The 17,978-nt window shown below is 39.0% G+C and overlaps 1 protein-coding gene across 1 annotated transcript; it reads right to left on the minus strand.

Annotated features, from left to right (window-relative positions):
- Positions 1-2,032: 2,032 nt before the first annotated feature.
- LOC114358797 (protein toll-like) lies at positions 2,033-14,538 on the minus strand. Its single transcript, XM_028312843.1, has 8 exons — positions 14,297-14,538; positions 14,009-14,162; positions 13,619-13,696; positions 12,675-12,950; positions 7,565-7,728; positions 5,610-5,938; positions 4,893-5,220; positions 2,033-4,587 (listed from the first exon to the last, which is right to left on the minus strand). The coding sequence occupies exons 1-8, from the start codon at positions 14,480-14,482 to the stop codon at positions 3,091-3,093; spliced, it is 3,012 nt and encodes a 1,003-aa protein (XP_028168644.1). The 5' UTR covers positions 14,483-14,538; the 3' UTR covers positions 2,033-3,090.
- Between the last annotated feature and the right edge of the window lie 3,440 nt (positions 14,539-17,978).

Below are 17,978 nucleotides of genomic sequence, written 5' to 3' on the forward strand. Positions count from 1 at the left end.
TAATGTATACTTAACGTTTTGTTTAGGGTTCTGCTACAAAACGAAAAAAGGGTTCGTAAGTTTAAGATTTTCGCTGTCGCTCTGTAGAGAGATACCCTTTAACGACAGATTTTAACTTTTACTCAAGAATACTATGAGTTATTAAATAAAAATTAATATCAAATATTATGTACTTACTAAACTCTTGCTTGAAGCTACAGGACTTTTCCCACCTCTCGTTCCCGCCGCTGCACCTCCGTTTGTTTGAAACTGTGAAAATATTTTAATATTCTAACAGTCTAACTAAACGAATAAATGATGAAATAAATGACCTGTGTAACTCAACTCAATAAAATATAAATAATTTCCATTAATTGCTTTCTATTAATGTGTTTGTTTTGATATGATTACTTTTAACTGCAATGTTAAGTTTGATTTACTACTGACTTCAATAGAGTGCGAGTAACTTTTCCCTCTATATGATGAACGAAACCCATAGCGCGCAAACCCATTACACACTTGACCGTTTTTTTATTTTGCTAGCTATTAACAACTTGTTTGTTTTTTATTTTATTAATGATTCCTATTAGATTATCAAAATTCATGGACATTGGACACTTAAATATAAACACGTACTTAAGCTTTAAGAGCAATGATATTATATAGAAACAAAAGCAGATATGTTATAAGCGCTCGCGCTGTGAATACTCAAATACGTCCCAATTGGGACGTCTTGTGTTTAGTCTTCGAGTGGCCTGCGTCGTGCGCAATCGCGTGCGTACCACACCGTAAGTTCCTGTTCTTACCAAAATAAATAAAAAATGCCATCGTGTGTGTTTCGAANTTCAATGTCTTAACATCATCATCATTTCAACCATAGGGTGTCTAGTGTCCACTTCTGAACATAGGCATCCCCTAATAATTTCCATAATGACCGGTTGGTAGCGGTCTGCATCCAGCGCCTTCCTGCTACTTTTATGAGGTCGTCGGTCCATCTTATGGGTGGACGACCAACGCTGCGTTTTACGGTACGTGGCCTCCAAATCAAATCAAACTTCAGAACCTAAGCTGTACGAGCGATAAATCTTTTATGACTCGTGGATTCTACTCACACAGGTTAAATTCACCATAGGTCTTCTTAATTTTATGATTCAGAAAAGAAATAAATATTGATGCATTCTACCATAACGAACAAACAGTGTACTTACCCTTTCTGCAATCCACCAGTATCCGCAGTTTCAGCCCTCGAAGATGGCAGATGATGAAGGATCAGCCTTGACTCAGTCAATCAAGGCAGGTAGGCAATAAAGCGCACTTCACATAATACACTCCACAATATTTCAGTTCTCAGCGTCGGCTGAACAGTTCGGGCCTAATACAGTACAGCTGGTACACTTCTACGATAGAAGGTTCCAGAAAGAAAAGGCGGTGACTCGCGGCGCGAATAGAAGACGGTGTTCGGAGCGAGCCACGACAGTTCGCAGACTAAGCAGCGAATAATAGCGGGGCAAAATTAGGAGCGGGTAGGTAAGAAAAAATACGAATAAGTACCCACGTTGCCACATTGTCATTGGTATGAAGAAAGTCAGTTACTTTTTTATTTGATGAATTGGAATCATAATGCCGTAGAATAAAAATTCAATATTGAGTTTTTTTTATTGTGTTAACATCTTTCGCTTTAGGATCTGAGGTGGAATAATTGTGTAAAGCAATCGTAATCATTTGACAGTTCATAACGTACGATAAAGTCAGTTAAACAAAGCGTTTGTTAGAATAATCATACGTTATGCTGTCAAATGATAACGATTGCTTTACACAATTCCACCTCTGATTTTATAGTCCAACGATTTTGAAACATCAATTGGCAAAAATTAAAAGCTACCAAATCGCTAATATTAGCGCCCCCTGTAAATGTCAAGTTCTGTAAATGTCATTTATTTATGACGTGGCAATTATTGGAACTAATCATGTCATTTGCTCACTGAACTGTCAGCTGGGACAGTTCAGTGTAGGACATCTATCTTAGAGACTTGTGGTAAAGAAACACAATATTAAATTATTTAGTATTTATTCATTTGCTTTATGGTAGCGTTGAAGACTACATTTATAGTCAAATAACAATTATGTACGTTTCTTGACTAGTATATTATTATAAAGGAAGACCCGCTACGTTGCATGGAACTCACTGGAGTTTATTTATTTATTTATTGAGACATACCAACAAAATTACATACAAAGAAGTTTGCCCTGTGGACTAGCCTCGTTTTGAGGGTAGATCCACCGATTTTTGTATCAATTATTATTTTTTATCATTATTAAATCTTATTCATTATTAAAATACAAAGTTTTCAGTTAATCCACTGAAGATACTAAACATTAAATTGGCTCATAAATGGTACAAAATGTTTGAGATTCTTACAGAAATATCACACGTATGTACTTTTACTTAGATTATTATTGTTATCCACACTCGAGAACAAAGAATTGGAGTCACTTAGCTTTCGAAAAAAAATTAGTTATTGTTCTTGAGTGTGTTAATTAATTATTGCTCTTCGATACATTTCCTACTAAAACCCTTATAACTAAATACAATTATTAACATACAGATCCATATTTACTATAACTGGGTGTCTACATTTTGGTAAATAAGTAAAACATAAAAAATATAAAACATCTTCAGTAAAAATATGAACATTAAAAAATACCCAACCAAAAATTACGGTTTCAAGTTAAAAATAGGCAACTGCTGACGTGAGGTGTTTAGAACTTATAATCAGATTATTTTTATCCTAACAGTTTGCTATGATCGTGAGATCCGTATTTCTGCTGTCTCTCTCTATCGACCCGCAGTTATGTCAAGAGCGAGAGGGACATAGGGTCAAATTACACAGCAGGTCACTGGTGTCAAATATTGAGGCCACTCATGACCTCACATAAGTCAGGAACTAAAATCCGGTCGCCGTGTACATGGAATTTCGCACACTTACTGCGGCTGCCCGTCGCACAGTCGCGACAGCAATATATTTACGCGCGAGCGATAAGGATTTGTAGCTTGGGGTCATTGGACGAACTTCTACTGCTCGGAGACCGGACTTTAGTCTCGAAATGCAATCAATAACTCGGCGGGGTTGCATCATTTACTATTTTCCCTTCAGAGTTCAGTCTTGCGTCGAGTCCGCTTCTCTTAAGCTTATCAGGGACGTACACTTCTTTCAAGCGTTGTGTCCCTCTAGGACCTCTATGCGGCATGGCGAACCGCAGTTTCTCCCAAAACCACGGATCTCCCCATTTGAGATACGTGTTAGTAGTTAGGTAAGCCTTCAGCTCAGCGTCCATTTCTTTACTCTCAGGAACGTCCCCTAAAACAATGACGAGCACGCGAGCTCTGCGCTCGCGCTGGGCACGAACATTCGCGGCTCTAAACTCCAAAGAAGCCCATGTTGATTTCAAAAAGTTCTCAGTTAGCACCACAATCGTCCTTCTGGACTGTTCCACGGATCGCGCTATCTGTGCGGGTATCATGTCCCCGACGACCCAGTCTCGGTAATGCACGCACAGTTTGAAGTTGTCGGGTGCTCCCTCCAGTTTGGGGAGAAGCTGCTCTGAAACCCACTTGGCGTCCTCCTGCGAGAAAGAGACGAACGCGTCGTATTCCGCGTCCTTGTCCAACTCGTCTTCCTGGATGAGTCTTTGACACCAGCCGCGAGAGAATAAGAACACTTTGATTTCGAGGATGTAACGGTAGGATAGTGCTGCCACGACGGCGGCGATGAGGCCAAGCCCGGCCAAGCAGCCTCCGAGCAGAGCTGCTCGTTTGACGTCACACAGCCTGGCAGCATCCACGTGCCACGGCGACTCGCCTCCTCTACACGTCACGTTGTCCGAATCATAAATGCGATCAACGTTTGCTTGTAATGCAATTACGTCATCGACGTGAGAGCAGTCGCACTCGAAAGGGTTTCCAGCAAGATGTAAATCTAATTTATCTTTGAACAGCTCCACTGGGGCGCGGGTCAGATTATTTTGGGAAAGATCCAATTCCTCAACATTCTTCAATAAATAAATTGAAGGTGGTTCTGTAAGGCCGATTCCGCTTAAATTAAGAGAAACGACGTGGGTTGGTAGTGACAGTGAATTGAAACTCCTGAGGCGTAGCTTGGTGGTTGAAACGTAAAAGTTTTCGGGGTTCGGGTATTTGGGAGGGGCAGCGTCGCAGTTCAGTTCAAGAGAGAGCGTGGCAGGGCGAATGTCGCAGGTGCAGTTCGCTGGACAGTCTTGTGGGCGAAGACTGCAGGTGAGAGAGGACGGTGAAAGGTGCCTTACTAAAGTTCCTGCGAGGCTTGGTGGGGACGTGCATCGAGCTTTTCCTACCTCTAATTTGGGTTCTGTTGCCAAAGGTTGTGAACCGAGGAGTCTTTTGACGAACATGAATAAGTCGCAGTCGCATCTGAACGGGTTGTCGTCAAGGAGCATGACGGAGCCGGTGTCTCCTGAAGGCAGTTGGTCCGCGGGCATTCCAGGCGGGGCTTCCAACACGCTGATGGAAGCGATCCGGTTGAAACGGAGGTCTATAGTCAAGTTGCTGGCGAGGAATTGGACGTCCGTTTCCTGAAAGAAGAACATTTCGTTTTCAATTTTATGAACCAAACTAACAATTTTTGTTTTCTTCCTTCCTTGATTTGGATATCAGAAATCTATGAATGCAGTTTTCTTTCTTTTCAAAAATAAAGGAATGTTTTCTTTGAGCAATCTATCTACAGTATTAAGAGTACTTTCCCTTACGAGGCATTACAAAATTCCCCCCTGTATTTCTGTGTATAATTCAGGAGCAACTGCTAAGTAGTTTGGCAACAACTAAAAAACTCACTAAGTATTAAGAGAACTGAATAAATAAATAAATAAAATACAATTACCGTAAGATCAGAGATGTTGTTTCTCGACAGATCCAGCTTCTTCAAGTGGGAGACCAGTGCCCACCTCCAATCACTAAATATTTCCGATATATTGTTCCCTTGGAGGAGCAGTTCCTTTAGGTTGAATAGAGTCTTGAAGGGCGACTGCTCCTCGATGTTGTAGTAGTCAGTATTAGAGCCAGCCTTGGGCTTCAAGGTGAGCTGATTGTCGTTGAGGGAGAGGTACTGTAATGAGGTAGATCCTTGGAAGGCGTCAGCTGCAATGTGCTTCATGCCGTTGTTGTTTGCTGTGACTGACGTTAGTCTGATCAGGCCGGAGAACAGTTGCCTGTAAAACGATAGAGATGATAGGTATATAAATGTCTGTATTATATTGAAAAACCTTCAACCTGATCATCACTTTCCATCAGGTGGGACGCAGGCCAATTAAAGTTCTGAATGTATTGCATTGTTTTGAGATTTGAGGATCTTAGTTTAGATCTTATCAGTCAGGAGAATAACTTGAAGGCTTTTGTTAGTTAAAACTAACTTATTTGTTAGTAATAATTGTAAATAATATCTAACTGAATATTTTATTAGCCTTGCTTTATTAGGCTTTCTTAAGTGTTACTAAATTGGTATAGAGGTTTAATGGCTTATGGCATTCTCTGCTAATTTCTAGTAACCTTTGTGCTGAGCAAAAATGCAATAATTCATAGAAACACTAGTCATACTTACTCAGGCAATTCTAAAATTTTATTCTCGTCCAAATTGAGCTCCTTCAGCGCTTTCAGCGGCCAAAAGACATTTTGTTTCAATTCCTTGATCTTATTCGCGCTGAGGTCCAGCTTTTCAATCCGCTGCTGGGTCCTGAACAGTCCTTCAGGTAACGCCTCGAGGCCGGTGCCTTTGATCATCAGCTCTTCAAGCGCTGTAGAATTTTCAAGCAGGTCTCCAGGGAGCTGATCTAGCGGCGTCCGGTCGAAGATTAGTTGCTTCAGCGCTGGCATCGCTGCGAGTGCACCAGGACCGAATTTGATCTTGCTCATGCCGAATTTGAATAGGATCTGTTGAGAAATATGGTTACGTCAAGTAATGCAACTTTTTGATGGTTTTGGCGACTAAGGGAGATAACCAGCTGTTCGGTCAACGTAGGGAGTGCAAAGCAAATCCTCCATTTGCATTTGATAAGGGCACTTCTTCGAAATCGCATTCTTCGGCTGATTCATATGGACAAATTTCAAATTCAATTTTAGGTTTGTAACATAGACTCATATGAAAATAGGTACACCCAATAACATATATTTGGATAAGGGACTCGTTTTTGTAAAGTAGTTTTCAAGATATCGACGTTCAAATATTTTGTGCCCATATGAATCAGAATTTGTTACATATTAATCAAAAATAGAAATAAAATTTATGATATTCATGTACAATTGGCTCTAAATTAAGAAAATAATCATATTATTACAAAAACAATGATCTGTTGTTATGAAAAAATGCAACGATTCCAAAATAATTCGTGAAAAAACATTTTTTTGAAACTTTATTATACATCCTTAGTATTTTGTCATCATCATAATCATTTCAACTGAACATAAGCCTCTCCCAATGATTTACATAATGACCGATTGGTAGCGGCCTGCATCCTGCGCCTTCTTGTGGGAGGACGTTCTACACTGAGCTTTCCGGCACGTAGCTTCCACTCCAGAAACGTGGTATCCCATCGGCCATCATTTCTGTATACTATGTGTCCTGCCCATTATCACTTCAGTTTGCTAAAACATCGGACTATGCCACCATGCGACTTTAGATCGTTTACGGATCTCCTCATTTCAGATTCGATTGCATAAAAAAAAACCATTGTAATCAGCATGCCACCTGAACCAAGCACAGATGAATCAAGTATTTGCCTTCGTCACACCGGGTTCTAAGCCAACCAGCTCCACGTCTGCCTTCTAGATCATCCGTTGCAAGATGGGCTTGCCTCCACGCCAGAAACCAGACTCTCATGATTAAAACCTGACCAGTTATGGTCAAGAACAGCTCACGCCATATGAATCAGTATTTTATGCCGGACACTGCTTATTTATTTTTTTGCGAACAAACTAACTTAATTAAAATTATGACACATTTTTTTTGTAGAAGGACAACTCATTAGCTTTCGAAATAATTTTAATTTATATTGATATATCAAAAGGAAAATGCTACATCAACCATTTTGTTCCGGAAAATGGCTAACGGACACACCATATGAATCAGAGAATCACACTTCAAATATTTTTGTTTTGTATAAAGACAGCAATTATGTAAAAAATGTAATTTGCGCCAGATAGGGCTATAGCTAAGCTATACGAAAAAAAATATTGCATGCCATTTTGTTAGTTGGTTACAGAACTATACCCAAAGACATCGAAAATTTTGCCTCTGAAGAAATACCCATAAATAAGAGAGGGCCGTGTTCCTGCAGTGGATAGTATTGACCTGAAGATATTTTTATCCACTACGGAGAAGATCTTCCCTGAGGAACCTCCGGCCTCAAACCCGTCCGGCCAGCCTGGCAAGTGTAGGCCAAATCCATCATTTGCTTTTGGTAAATTAGAGAGGCCTTCTTGCGTAGGACAGCAAAGAAGCCGTCAGTATGCGACTGAGCAAAGCAAATATGATGTATGTTAAAACCCCTACTCCCTCACCGTCTCCAATCCCGGGTGTCCTCTAAGCGCGTCCCCAGGCACGATGGCGAGGCGCGTGGCGACGACATGCAGGCTGCGCAGACGCGGCGCGGCGGCGAACGCGTGTGGAGGCAGTGTCCCCAGCGGGTTGCCTGTCAGGTCGAGTGTGTCCAGGTTGTCTAGCCCTGGGGAGAGAACAGCTTAATTGTTTATTTTGATACAAGGTATTGTATTGTAACCAGATAGGACCGCCGTTGGCCGGTCGGCAGGATTCATTGTTAAGTCAGTCGTTTATAGAAATGTAGACAGTGAACACGTTAAAGTATCTTAACCTAAAATAACGTCTTACAGCCTTACTAATAAAAAGTTACACAGTTGTTGAACTACTGTTAAACATCGAAGACTACTAATAAAAATGTTTTTGACATAAGCCTTGTACAACAGTGTATTAAGTTGTATGAGAAGTTACCCAAGGCTTATATTCACTCTATCGACCTTGTTTAGCAGAGATAAATCACAAGATGGCCGCTTGGATTGTCAGCTGTTTTCATTCACAACCCTAGTCTTCTCTACATACATACACACTCCATCCCAACATTGGTGACCCTAACAGCAAATCTTGATAATCTTCGAACTCCTCCTCACAGGCAGAAAACAAAAAGTTTGTATTAACGGAACTGAGTCTTCTGGAGCACCTCTTACTATGGGTGTGCCGCAGGGATCAATATTGGGACCTTTGCTATTTCTTATTTATATTAATGACCTTCCTTACTTTGTAAAAGATCTGTGTGATATTGTGTTATTTGCTGATGACACATCTCTCATTTTCAAAGTTGATAGAGGTAAAGTAAATTTTGACGATATTAATAACACACTCTCACAGGTTCTACATTGGTTCACTGTTAACAACTTATTGTTAAATGCAAACAAAACTAAGTGCATTAAATTTACCTTACCTAATGTGAGGCAGGTTTCCACGCAATTAATGGTGAATAATGAACCATTAAATAGCATAAATTCCACAACATTCCTGGGAATCACTTTAGATGCTAAACTTCAATGGGGTCCTCATATTGAAACTTTGTCAAAAAGGCTCAGTTCGGCTGCTTTTGCAGTGAGAAAGATAAGGCAATTAACTGACATTGAAACGGCAAGGCTAGTATATTTTAGCTATTTTCATAGTATAATGTCATACGGCATATTGTTGTGGGGCTCAGCCGCGGACATTGAAACTGTGTTTGTTCTGCAGAAGAGAGCAGTGCGGGCCATTTATAACCTTGGACCCCGATTTTCCTTGAAAGATTTTTTTAAGGAAATAAACATACTGACAGTAGCTTCACAGTTCATTTATGAAAACCTTTTATATGTCCGCAAAAATATAGAGCAATTCACGAAAAAGAGCGATTTGCATAACTTTAATACAAGAAACAAAAATAAACTTGCCGTTCCAAATTTCAGATTGCATAAGATTGGTAATTCATTTATGGGAAAATGTATTAAATTCTTTAATAAATTACCACAAACTGTTGTAGAACTACCCATTCATAAATTCAAAGCACATATTAAAAGTACCTTAATGAAAAAGGGCTACTATAAAGTCGATGATTATTTAAAAGATAAAAATGTTTGGGATACGTTACTGCCTAGCTCGCATAAATATTTATAACTTTGTACATTTTAAAGCATGTAAACCTTTGAAAAAGAGGCTGACAATAGTGACTGAGTTTCTTGCGCTGCTTCTTCTCAGCACTGGCCCATTTATTGTCCTGAAGCAGTGGTAGGGTTAATACTGGGACGTGTAAAAGTGCTTTTTTTAAGCCTATTTACAGAAATAAATGAGTTTTAATGAGTTTTTAATGAGATTCCTATGTTCTTCTGAAATTTCGTTCAATGACAGACGGCTTTGACTTTCCCCCGGGACAAACTTGACCTTCACTGGTTGAGTTTTTATTGGCAGTCAAGCTTTAGATCCTGTCTACACAGGAGTTGCAGCGTGGGAACGAGAAGTGGGAATAATCCCGTAAATCTTGGTATTTATTAATGTTCGGGCTTCCGTCTATGTGAAAGCGGTGTTATAGTGTCATCATCAGTTACGAACCAAAAAAATGTACTGTATTGTACCATTCGCTAGAACGTTACATTACATAAAAATAGTCTAGTCCAGTGTTTTTCAACCTGTGGGTAGCCCCTATAGGAGGGTCGCGAGAGGTCGTAAAAACTACCCCAGTAAAAAAACAGTCAAGTTTTAAAGATAGATTTATCCGAAAACTAATTACTAATGCAAATGCATAAAAAAATGTTGTAGGGATTGACAAATTCGGTCCCTACAACATCCATGAAACCTTCAAAAAGCACGAAACGAGTTTTTTTTACATACTAGGGGGGTCGTGTCATGAAAAAGTTTGAAAAACACTGGCCTAATCTATACTCATCTTTAAGTGTATGATATATGAAGCATTAAAATATTTCATACATAATCGGCCTAAATATAGAGTCGCGTTTTGAGAAGGACCAGCCGCAAAAAAGGAATGCTCTCAACATGTGCGTACGCGCACTGTCTGCCAGATAAGTACCACAAACCCATGCGATACCGGACGCTATTCTGTATACCTAAGGTTCAATATAGCGCAACTGTGACTCGCGGAATGTAAATGGAGAATCATACTATGATTAAACTTTGATAATAAACAGCGCATCACCAAAATAAACTGTAATTTCAGTCACTGTTGATTTTGATGCGATCATTTCCTGAGAATTTGCGTGAAGTATCTTAACTGATGACTTGATGAGTGTTACATTTTTCCTTATGAAATTGTTTCAAAACTATTAATCACCCAATGTATAATGAAAGAGTTCAAATCTTTTGACCCAGGGTTCGATGACCATTATTTGTGAGACACACTAATTTGGTGAACTGTTCTCAAATTAGCTGAGGCCTAATATTGTCTTAACCATAATAAATTGTTCATTGTTTTTGGACATTAAGACAAGCAAATAAGGTCCAAAATATAGTGGGAACTATATTACCACTGCCGTTTAAAGGGTTAATTAACCATATTCACAGAAGGCATTTTAAATATAGCTGTGTATCGGTCAAGGTTGTGTCTAAATTGCGATTTAGATTTTCTATTAGGCATAGAAGTGTGAATAATTAACATTACAAACTAATTGATTATCCCAAATTAATTAATACATTTTAATTAATAATATGGGTACCTTTGTTTACTTATCAATCATTATACAATATTGAATATTGTATTAATGATCTAATTAATATTTATCGTAATTTTTATCGAAAATGTAACACTATACGGTCGATGAATTCATTGTAACAACATTAGATAAGTGGGTAATTAGATATTATGAGCTGGCAATATGCTGCAATATACAGTTTCTGAGATGATTCACCTGTGTTCTAATAGACACTCTACAGGGTGTTAGGTAAATGGGTTTATAAGCCGACACTAGCCCATGTTAACATAATAAATACATAAAATATGGTGAAGTCAGAAAATTGATATCATTTTTATTATGGTAATTTTCATAAAAATCTGTTTTTTTTAATATACATTTTTTTTCGTATGAAAATTAAAATAGTTAAAATTTTGAAATTTTATCAATTTTCTGACTTCACCATACCATTTATAATTATGCATAATGTTAACATAGGCTAGTGTCGGCTTATAAACCCATTTACCTAACATCCTGTAATAAGTAATAAAGTTTTATTAATATTGACCATTTCAAGTGCAACTGTTTATTACCAGTGTGGAAATATTTTTATCTTAGTGAGGTATTGCGGTTTTAAAATTAACTGCATACAAACACTCTGACCGCATCGAGTTATTTCAAGACGATACTGGTCGAGATCCCTTTGATTTTATTTTAGAACCGGTCGTGTATTAGTCCTATAGGATTTTGGTTTATTTTGACGATTTTGTTTTTTAAGAACCAACACGTTGCTTAGTAGAAAAATGTGTTTCGAATCTAATATAACCTAGTAGAGACTATTCCCACCTCTCGTTCCCACCACTGCAACTCCTGTGTAGCCAGGATCGACGGCTTGACCGCCATAAAAACCCAACCAATGAAGGTCAAGTTTGTCCCGGAGGAAAGTTAAACTGTCATTGGACCCGCGAAATTAATCAGAAGAACATAGGAGGTGTGCGAAGTTAATTCAATTTCTTTTGTGTGACGCCTATAATTAAGATAGCACTAAACTATAACTAAATAAAAAAGGGTAAAAATTAAAATATGTACAAGCTTTATAAATATAAAAAATCGTTTGAGTCGCTCCCTTGGGGGAAGGTGCCCAAAAGGCTGGCTACATTGCCACGCTGGATGGCAAGGCTGATGCGTTGGCCAAGGTAAAGGCCAGCCTTTGTATCTTAAGATGTCTCAACTAAGCGCTGAGACATCTTACGAAACAGTTTGTGGGCGCTTGGTCCCCACGGGCCCAGAGTTTCAACTCCAAACGGCTCAAATATGTAAGTCTCATTGAGATTTTCATAGAGATAGCACTTAACCTATTATAATAACCATGTATAATATTGTCTAAATTGTATATTATTGTATATGTCTTGTTGGTGTTAATAAATAAATAAATAAAATAAAATTAAGGTCTAAGTAAGTAGGTAATCTAATATAACCTGTTTGGAGTCGTCTGACTTATACTAGAGGGAGTCTAGTCTCCCCGCAGAATAGACTTTTAGTCGGCGGATAGTTCGGTCGGCTTCCAATTCGTATGAAGAATCGGCCGATACCAAATCGGTGTAATGTGCGCACTTCCATACTACATTACACCGATTTGGTGTCGACTATCGGTCGATTCCTCATACTAATTGGAAGCCAACCTAAAGTCAGTAGTTTGCGAGATATAACACTACAGTACAGGGCAGCAAGGTTCTGGAGTGGAGGCCGCGTACCGGAAAACGCAGCGTGAGACGTCCACCCACAAGGTGGAATGACGACATCATAAAGGTTGCAGGAAGGCGCTGGACGCAGGCCGCTACCAACCGGGCAGCATGGAAAGCATTGGGGGAGGCCTATGTTCAGCAGTGGACGTCCTATGGCTGAGATGATGATGATGAACACTACAGTTGTAATTATCACTTATTTTCACACCACTTACCTCTAAAAGTATCACTGGTGAAGTTGCTAATCTTATTGCCCCACAGAAACAGCTTATTCACGTAGCTCAGTCTCGCGAATGCCCCGGGCGGCGCGTCCGTGATCCCCGACGACGCGAGCTCGACTAACCGCAGCGCGGGGTGCGCGGAGACGGCGGGGGGCGGGGAAGAACTATCCCCTCCATTCTCTTCTAGTTGGAGACGAGCGCCGCGGATTCTGAAGTCTTTTAGTGCGGGTAGGGCGTCGAATACGTCGTATGGGATTCGGGTTTGGTCGGCTGTGAACGAATTAAAGTTCAATTTAATATAAGTCAATTATTATGAATTGTGATACGTTTTTGTAATATCTTTCTTAATTACAATCTGCAACCTTAGTCAATACAGCTAAAATTACATTAGCTGTATTTTAGCGACTTACTCAAATTATGACCTGATTTTCAGTTACAATCGTAATGACGTTGAATTTCTGCATTATTTCGTATTAGAAGAGAGCAAATGAAACCATATTTTTCTTCGGTTGACGGAAAAGTGACGTTTTATTCTTTTATTTTAAATTACTTTTTTCTGTCCTTGACAGACGTACTGACCTAATCGAGATCCAAGGAACGCGGATTCAAACTATTGTGGTGAACCCACTCATAACCCAAGCATATTTAGCATACCACGAGGGCGTTAACCCCTAACTAACTCATTACACTCATTTTGTTTTTGCAAGTAGGCTTTTAACCTTACCACTGCTTCGGGACAACAACTTTGCTGCATATCTGAATTGTACAATTGTTTGATAACCTAAATAAAATAAAATAAAACAAATGGGCCAGTGAGGAGAAGAAGCAGCGCAAGAAACTCAGTCACTATAGTCAGACTCTTTTTCAAGGGTATTTTTTTAAATTGTTTAGATAAATGGCATTTGACTGATTGGATCTACTCAGAGCCTACGACTCACCAGCGTCCACCATCATGAGAGCCTCCACCGCACTCAGGCCCTCCACGTGCGAGGCCTCCAGCTGTCCCGACACGCCCTCTGGAAGAAATAAACAAGCTGATTAGTATTCGTCGTTTAAAATCAGAGGCAAATGGAAGAAAAACTTTACAACTCTTTTTTGGTTTGTTGTATAGTTGACAGCGCATCAGGAGGGCTACTCCGAAATGCTGTTTACGTAATTTCGGGTCTTTTTGTCATCGTCGCCCATGGCTGGCAATAATAACATCTCGCTTTGTGGGAGAGGGATGGCGCATTCAAAACGAGATAAGACACTATGTTAGCTTAATATTTCCGTACACAATAAACATAAACTACAAGAACTCATCTGCCTTTTATAGAAAGTATACTTACTCAATATGAGTCCCCGAGCATCATTCGCGCCCAGGCTCTCGAGCACGCTCGCGAGCGCGCTCGGCAGCTCGCAATTGGACAGCGTGAAGCTTTCCAATGTCGAGTTGTACGCGAACGGGAAAAACGGGATCGCCGACCAGTTTAGGTGTGTTTTCTATGGAATAAATTAGTAATCATATTCAACTATTCAAAATTATAAGATTTTAATTTTAAATTGAATTAGTTTCAAAAGTTCTAGATAAAGAGTTAATGTAAAGTCTCATAATATAGTACATAGAAAGTACCCACCTCGCAATGGATCTCGGCGTACGAATGCGGCAGGCCTTTGACTTCATACCGCGTGCCATCCTGCTCACACTGGAACACACGCACACCATCTGATTCGCCGCACACGCAGTTCTCGGGGCACGCGCGCGCGAACGCTCGGCCCGCGAGGGCGAGCAGAAGCACGCGCGCGAACGTGCTCGCGAGCATCGCTACCGGGGGGCGGCCATTGCTGGAATAGAAGAGAATGTATTGGACTTTGAATATGGGAGGGATACAAATTACCTATTCAAACTACAATAGCATGCAATAAGATAACTTGGTACAACCACAGTACAACAAATATTATTACTAAACGTATTGCACATAAATTATAGTAATGTAATTTTTTAAACAAAAATAATGACAATCTAAAATTTTGCGATTTGACTTTTAAAATGCGCGTTTACACGCTCCGTTTAACTGCTTTTGGGCAACAATTTGGGTCAATGAACTCAGTCACTATTTCCATTAAAAGCTCCGTTAAACCCCTCCAGCTAAACTAGAATTATACTATTTAGGAGTGGGCTCGTCACAATAGTCCAGCGGCACGGGATGTGAAGTACCGACCCTCGATTCGACAGGTTTCAACATTACTTCACTTTGTAATCAAAGACAGGTTTACTCAATTCACTTCATACGCAGTTAGGTGACAGTATTTGTTTGAAACATTAACCGTTTCTTTCTACCGACGCGGACGATAATGACAATAACTCGTTTGGTAAATATTCGCAACATTCATCTCTCAAAAAATTTGCTCGTTCAGAAGCGGACATAGCAAGTTTTTTATTGTTTTTGAACCTTTAAAAAAAGGAAAAAATTGGGTGGGAAATATTTTCCCACTGCCATTTAAAGGGTTAAAACTAGGATGTTTGTCAAAAGTTATTTCCAATTCTGTTCTTGGAATAGGCACTTCTAATTATAATGTTAGCCGTACCAACTCCAATATAGTAGTAGGTAAATGCTTATTATGTCATGAATCGCGTGTAATGCACACGCGTTTCTTAAGTAGTTGTTATCTATTTTCGCTCGTTTGGCTCAGGGACCCAATTCTCGTAAAAAATATAGCTACTAGTCTCGACTATTTTAATGATCGACATAAACACACCTCGTAATGTAGGTATTTTGCACAAAAAACTGCTTGTTAGTCGTTCATTACAGTTCATGAAGAAAGATTTTGAAAAAAATTCAGCTGAAAGTTACGACTACAAGTTATATTAATCGAGATTTTTTTACCCTGTAGTTGTAATTTTATTGTTCAATATACAGTGTTTTTATGTAATCAACTACAATGTTATAATTTTATTTTGTTTGCCTAAGAGATCCCTGAATTTTCTTGAAGAGATACAGGGAGATACATACGTCCTTAAGCTGGACTGATGACTGGGAACCACAGTAGAGCAATATGTTTTTGATTAAAGTGGCATGCAAGTTAGATAAACTTAAAAATAACGTATAATTAGCGTTCATCACCCTAAAGTTGTACAAACGTGATCCCAATGAAGAAATGATAACAGAATATAGAACTGATCCCAAACATATTTTAGGGTTCCGTACTCAAAGCGCAAAAACGGGACCCTATTACGGAAACTGCACTATTCCGTCTGTCTGTCACCAAGCTGTATCTTTCAATTTTCAATCAAAATAAAGTAAATATTTAAGTGGGGCTCCCATACAACAAACGTGACTTTTTTCCCGATTTTAGCTCGAAATCCTTAATTTCAGGAACAAACTATTTACATGCTACAAAGTGCGGAACCCTCGATGCGCAAGTCCGACTCGCACTTGGCTGGTTTTTATTTCCAATATTGAATGGCAAAACATTTTTATCGTTGGGTTTTTTCGGCAAAACAACACTATCTATACCACGCGCGTATAAAGAGAGCACGTTAAACTTCACACTGTTTCAACTTATTTAGACGAAAATAGGACTTATTTTTCAATAAAAACGTGTAGTTTGACTGTACCTAAATAAAGCAATAAAAATGTAAATAAATCACACTTTTATCGCTATAATGGCCGCCGATTGTTCTGGCGAGGCATGTTTTAGCATAACACGTTTATGAAACAAGCTTGCCCTGTCGGTTTGTTCTTTTACCATAATACAATATGTCCGTAAGTATAAATTTCAAATCAAATACTCGTCATGAACTACTTACCCACGCGCACGTAAAGTGCCAATAAAAAGGGGCCTCAAAGAAACTTTTGAATAACTTGAAAAAAACATGATTCAACTAACCTTACGTTGCAGCATCTTACTTTAACTAACAAACGTCAAAGTTTGTCAAACTCCATCAGAACACCAGTTTTCAATCGTCAGATATATTTTAACTGGAGAATAAACTTGTTATTTTAACATAATATTTCCCATACTGAAACTGTCAATGTGCCAAACTTATTCTTCAAAAGTTATACGACGGACGATTGAAAAATCAGCCTTTTATTGGAGAGCCAGGTATGATAATAATATGATTATCTAATTCTATAGTTCACATAGCCCTACAAGTAGTTAGATAAGTATGAGTCAAAGTCAAAGTTAAAGTCAAAATTTCTTTATTTGTTTAGACTAATAAATAGTTCTTACAAATCGTCATTTTGCTCTTAAGGACTCTACATGTCTCATAATCTTTTTATCCTACCAGCGCTTCGAGACCAACATTTGGCAAGTGCTGAGAAGAAGCGCCGCAACAAACTCAGTCACCAGTTCACCACTGTCTGCCGGTTAATATAAATAAATAGAAAAAGCAGTAGTAGGTACGCAGGTAGGTAGGCAGGAATTTACCATGCATTCTTGTATGGTGTATCTTATAAGAATGGGTATACAAAATTGCGTGGTATATTAAACAAGGTAGTAACGTGCTAATATCTAGACTTACAGATTAAGATACTTAAATACTAGTAGAAATATCTCTCAGTCGTAGGTAGGTATATTGACAAACTCGGAGCTAACAAAGCGGATCTACCAGCATACTTTACGTAATCATCCGTGTCCTTAACAATAGTGTGCGCGACAATTACTGTCTGCATCTGGCGTGATAGCGCATACTTAGGTAAGTATCATGCCAGAGCGACAGCTATTTGTTTGAAAGCCGGATAACGCCGGATTGCTATAATAATATAGGTATACAGGGTGTCCCGTAATGTAACGTCAAGCCGGAACTGGGTGTTGAGGCAAGTTGTGCTGGTTATCAGAAAAATATAAAAAAAATCTATGTGGCATATTTTAAAAATAATAGGCATTTTAAAAAAATCAAAAAATTCTACTCCAGGTGACGGTCCTTTTACTCGTGTTGCCACAAATCTTCACTTTTTCCAATTTTTTTTTTTGTTANTTTCCGGCACGTAGCTTCCACTCCAGTTACGTGCTATCCTATCGGCCATCATTTCTGTATACTATGTGTCCTGCCCATTATCACTTCAGCTTGCTAAAACATCGGACTATGCCACCATACGACTTTAGATCGTTTACGGATCTCCTCATTACAGATTCGATTGCATAAAAAAAAAACCGGCCAAGTGCGAGTCGGGCTCGCGCACAAAGGGTTCCGTAGCAGCAAATATAATAAACTTATTATGTCAATTTATACACCTGGTGAATGGAGCCTAAACTCTCCCGATATTTTGCCTTGTACTTTTATGTATGAATATTAATTTTATATATGTATTT

The sequence above is a fragment of the Ostrinia furnacalis genome, unplaced genomic scaffold (genome assembly GCF_004193835.3).
Source record: "Ostrinia furnacalis isolate ACB-3 unplaced genomic scaffold, ASM419383v2 OfSCF4111, whole genome shotgun sequence".
Taxonomy (NCBI): Eukaryota; Metazoa; Arthropoda; class Insecta; order Lepidoptera; family Crambidae; genus Ostrinia; species Ostrinia furnacalis.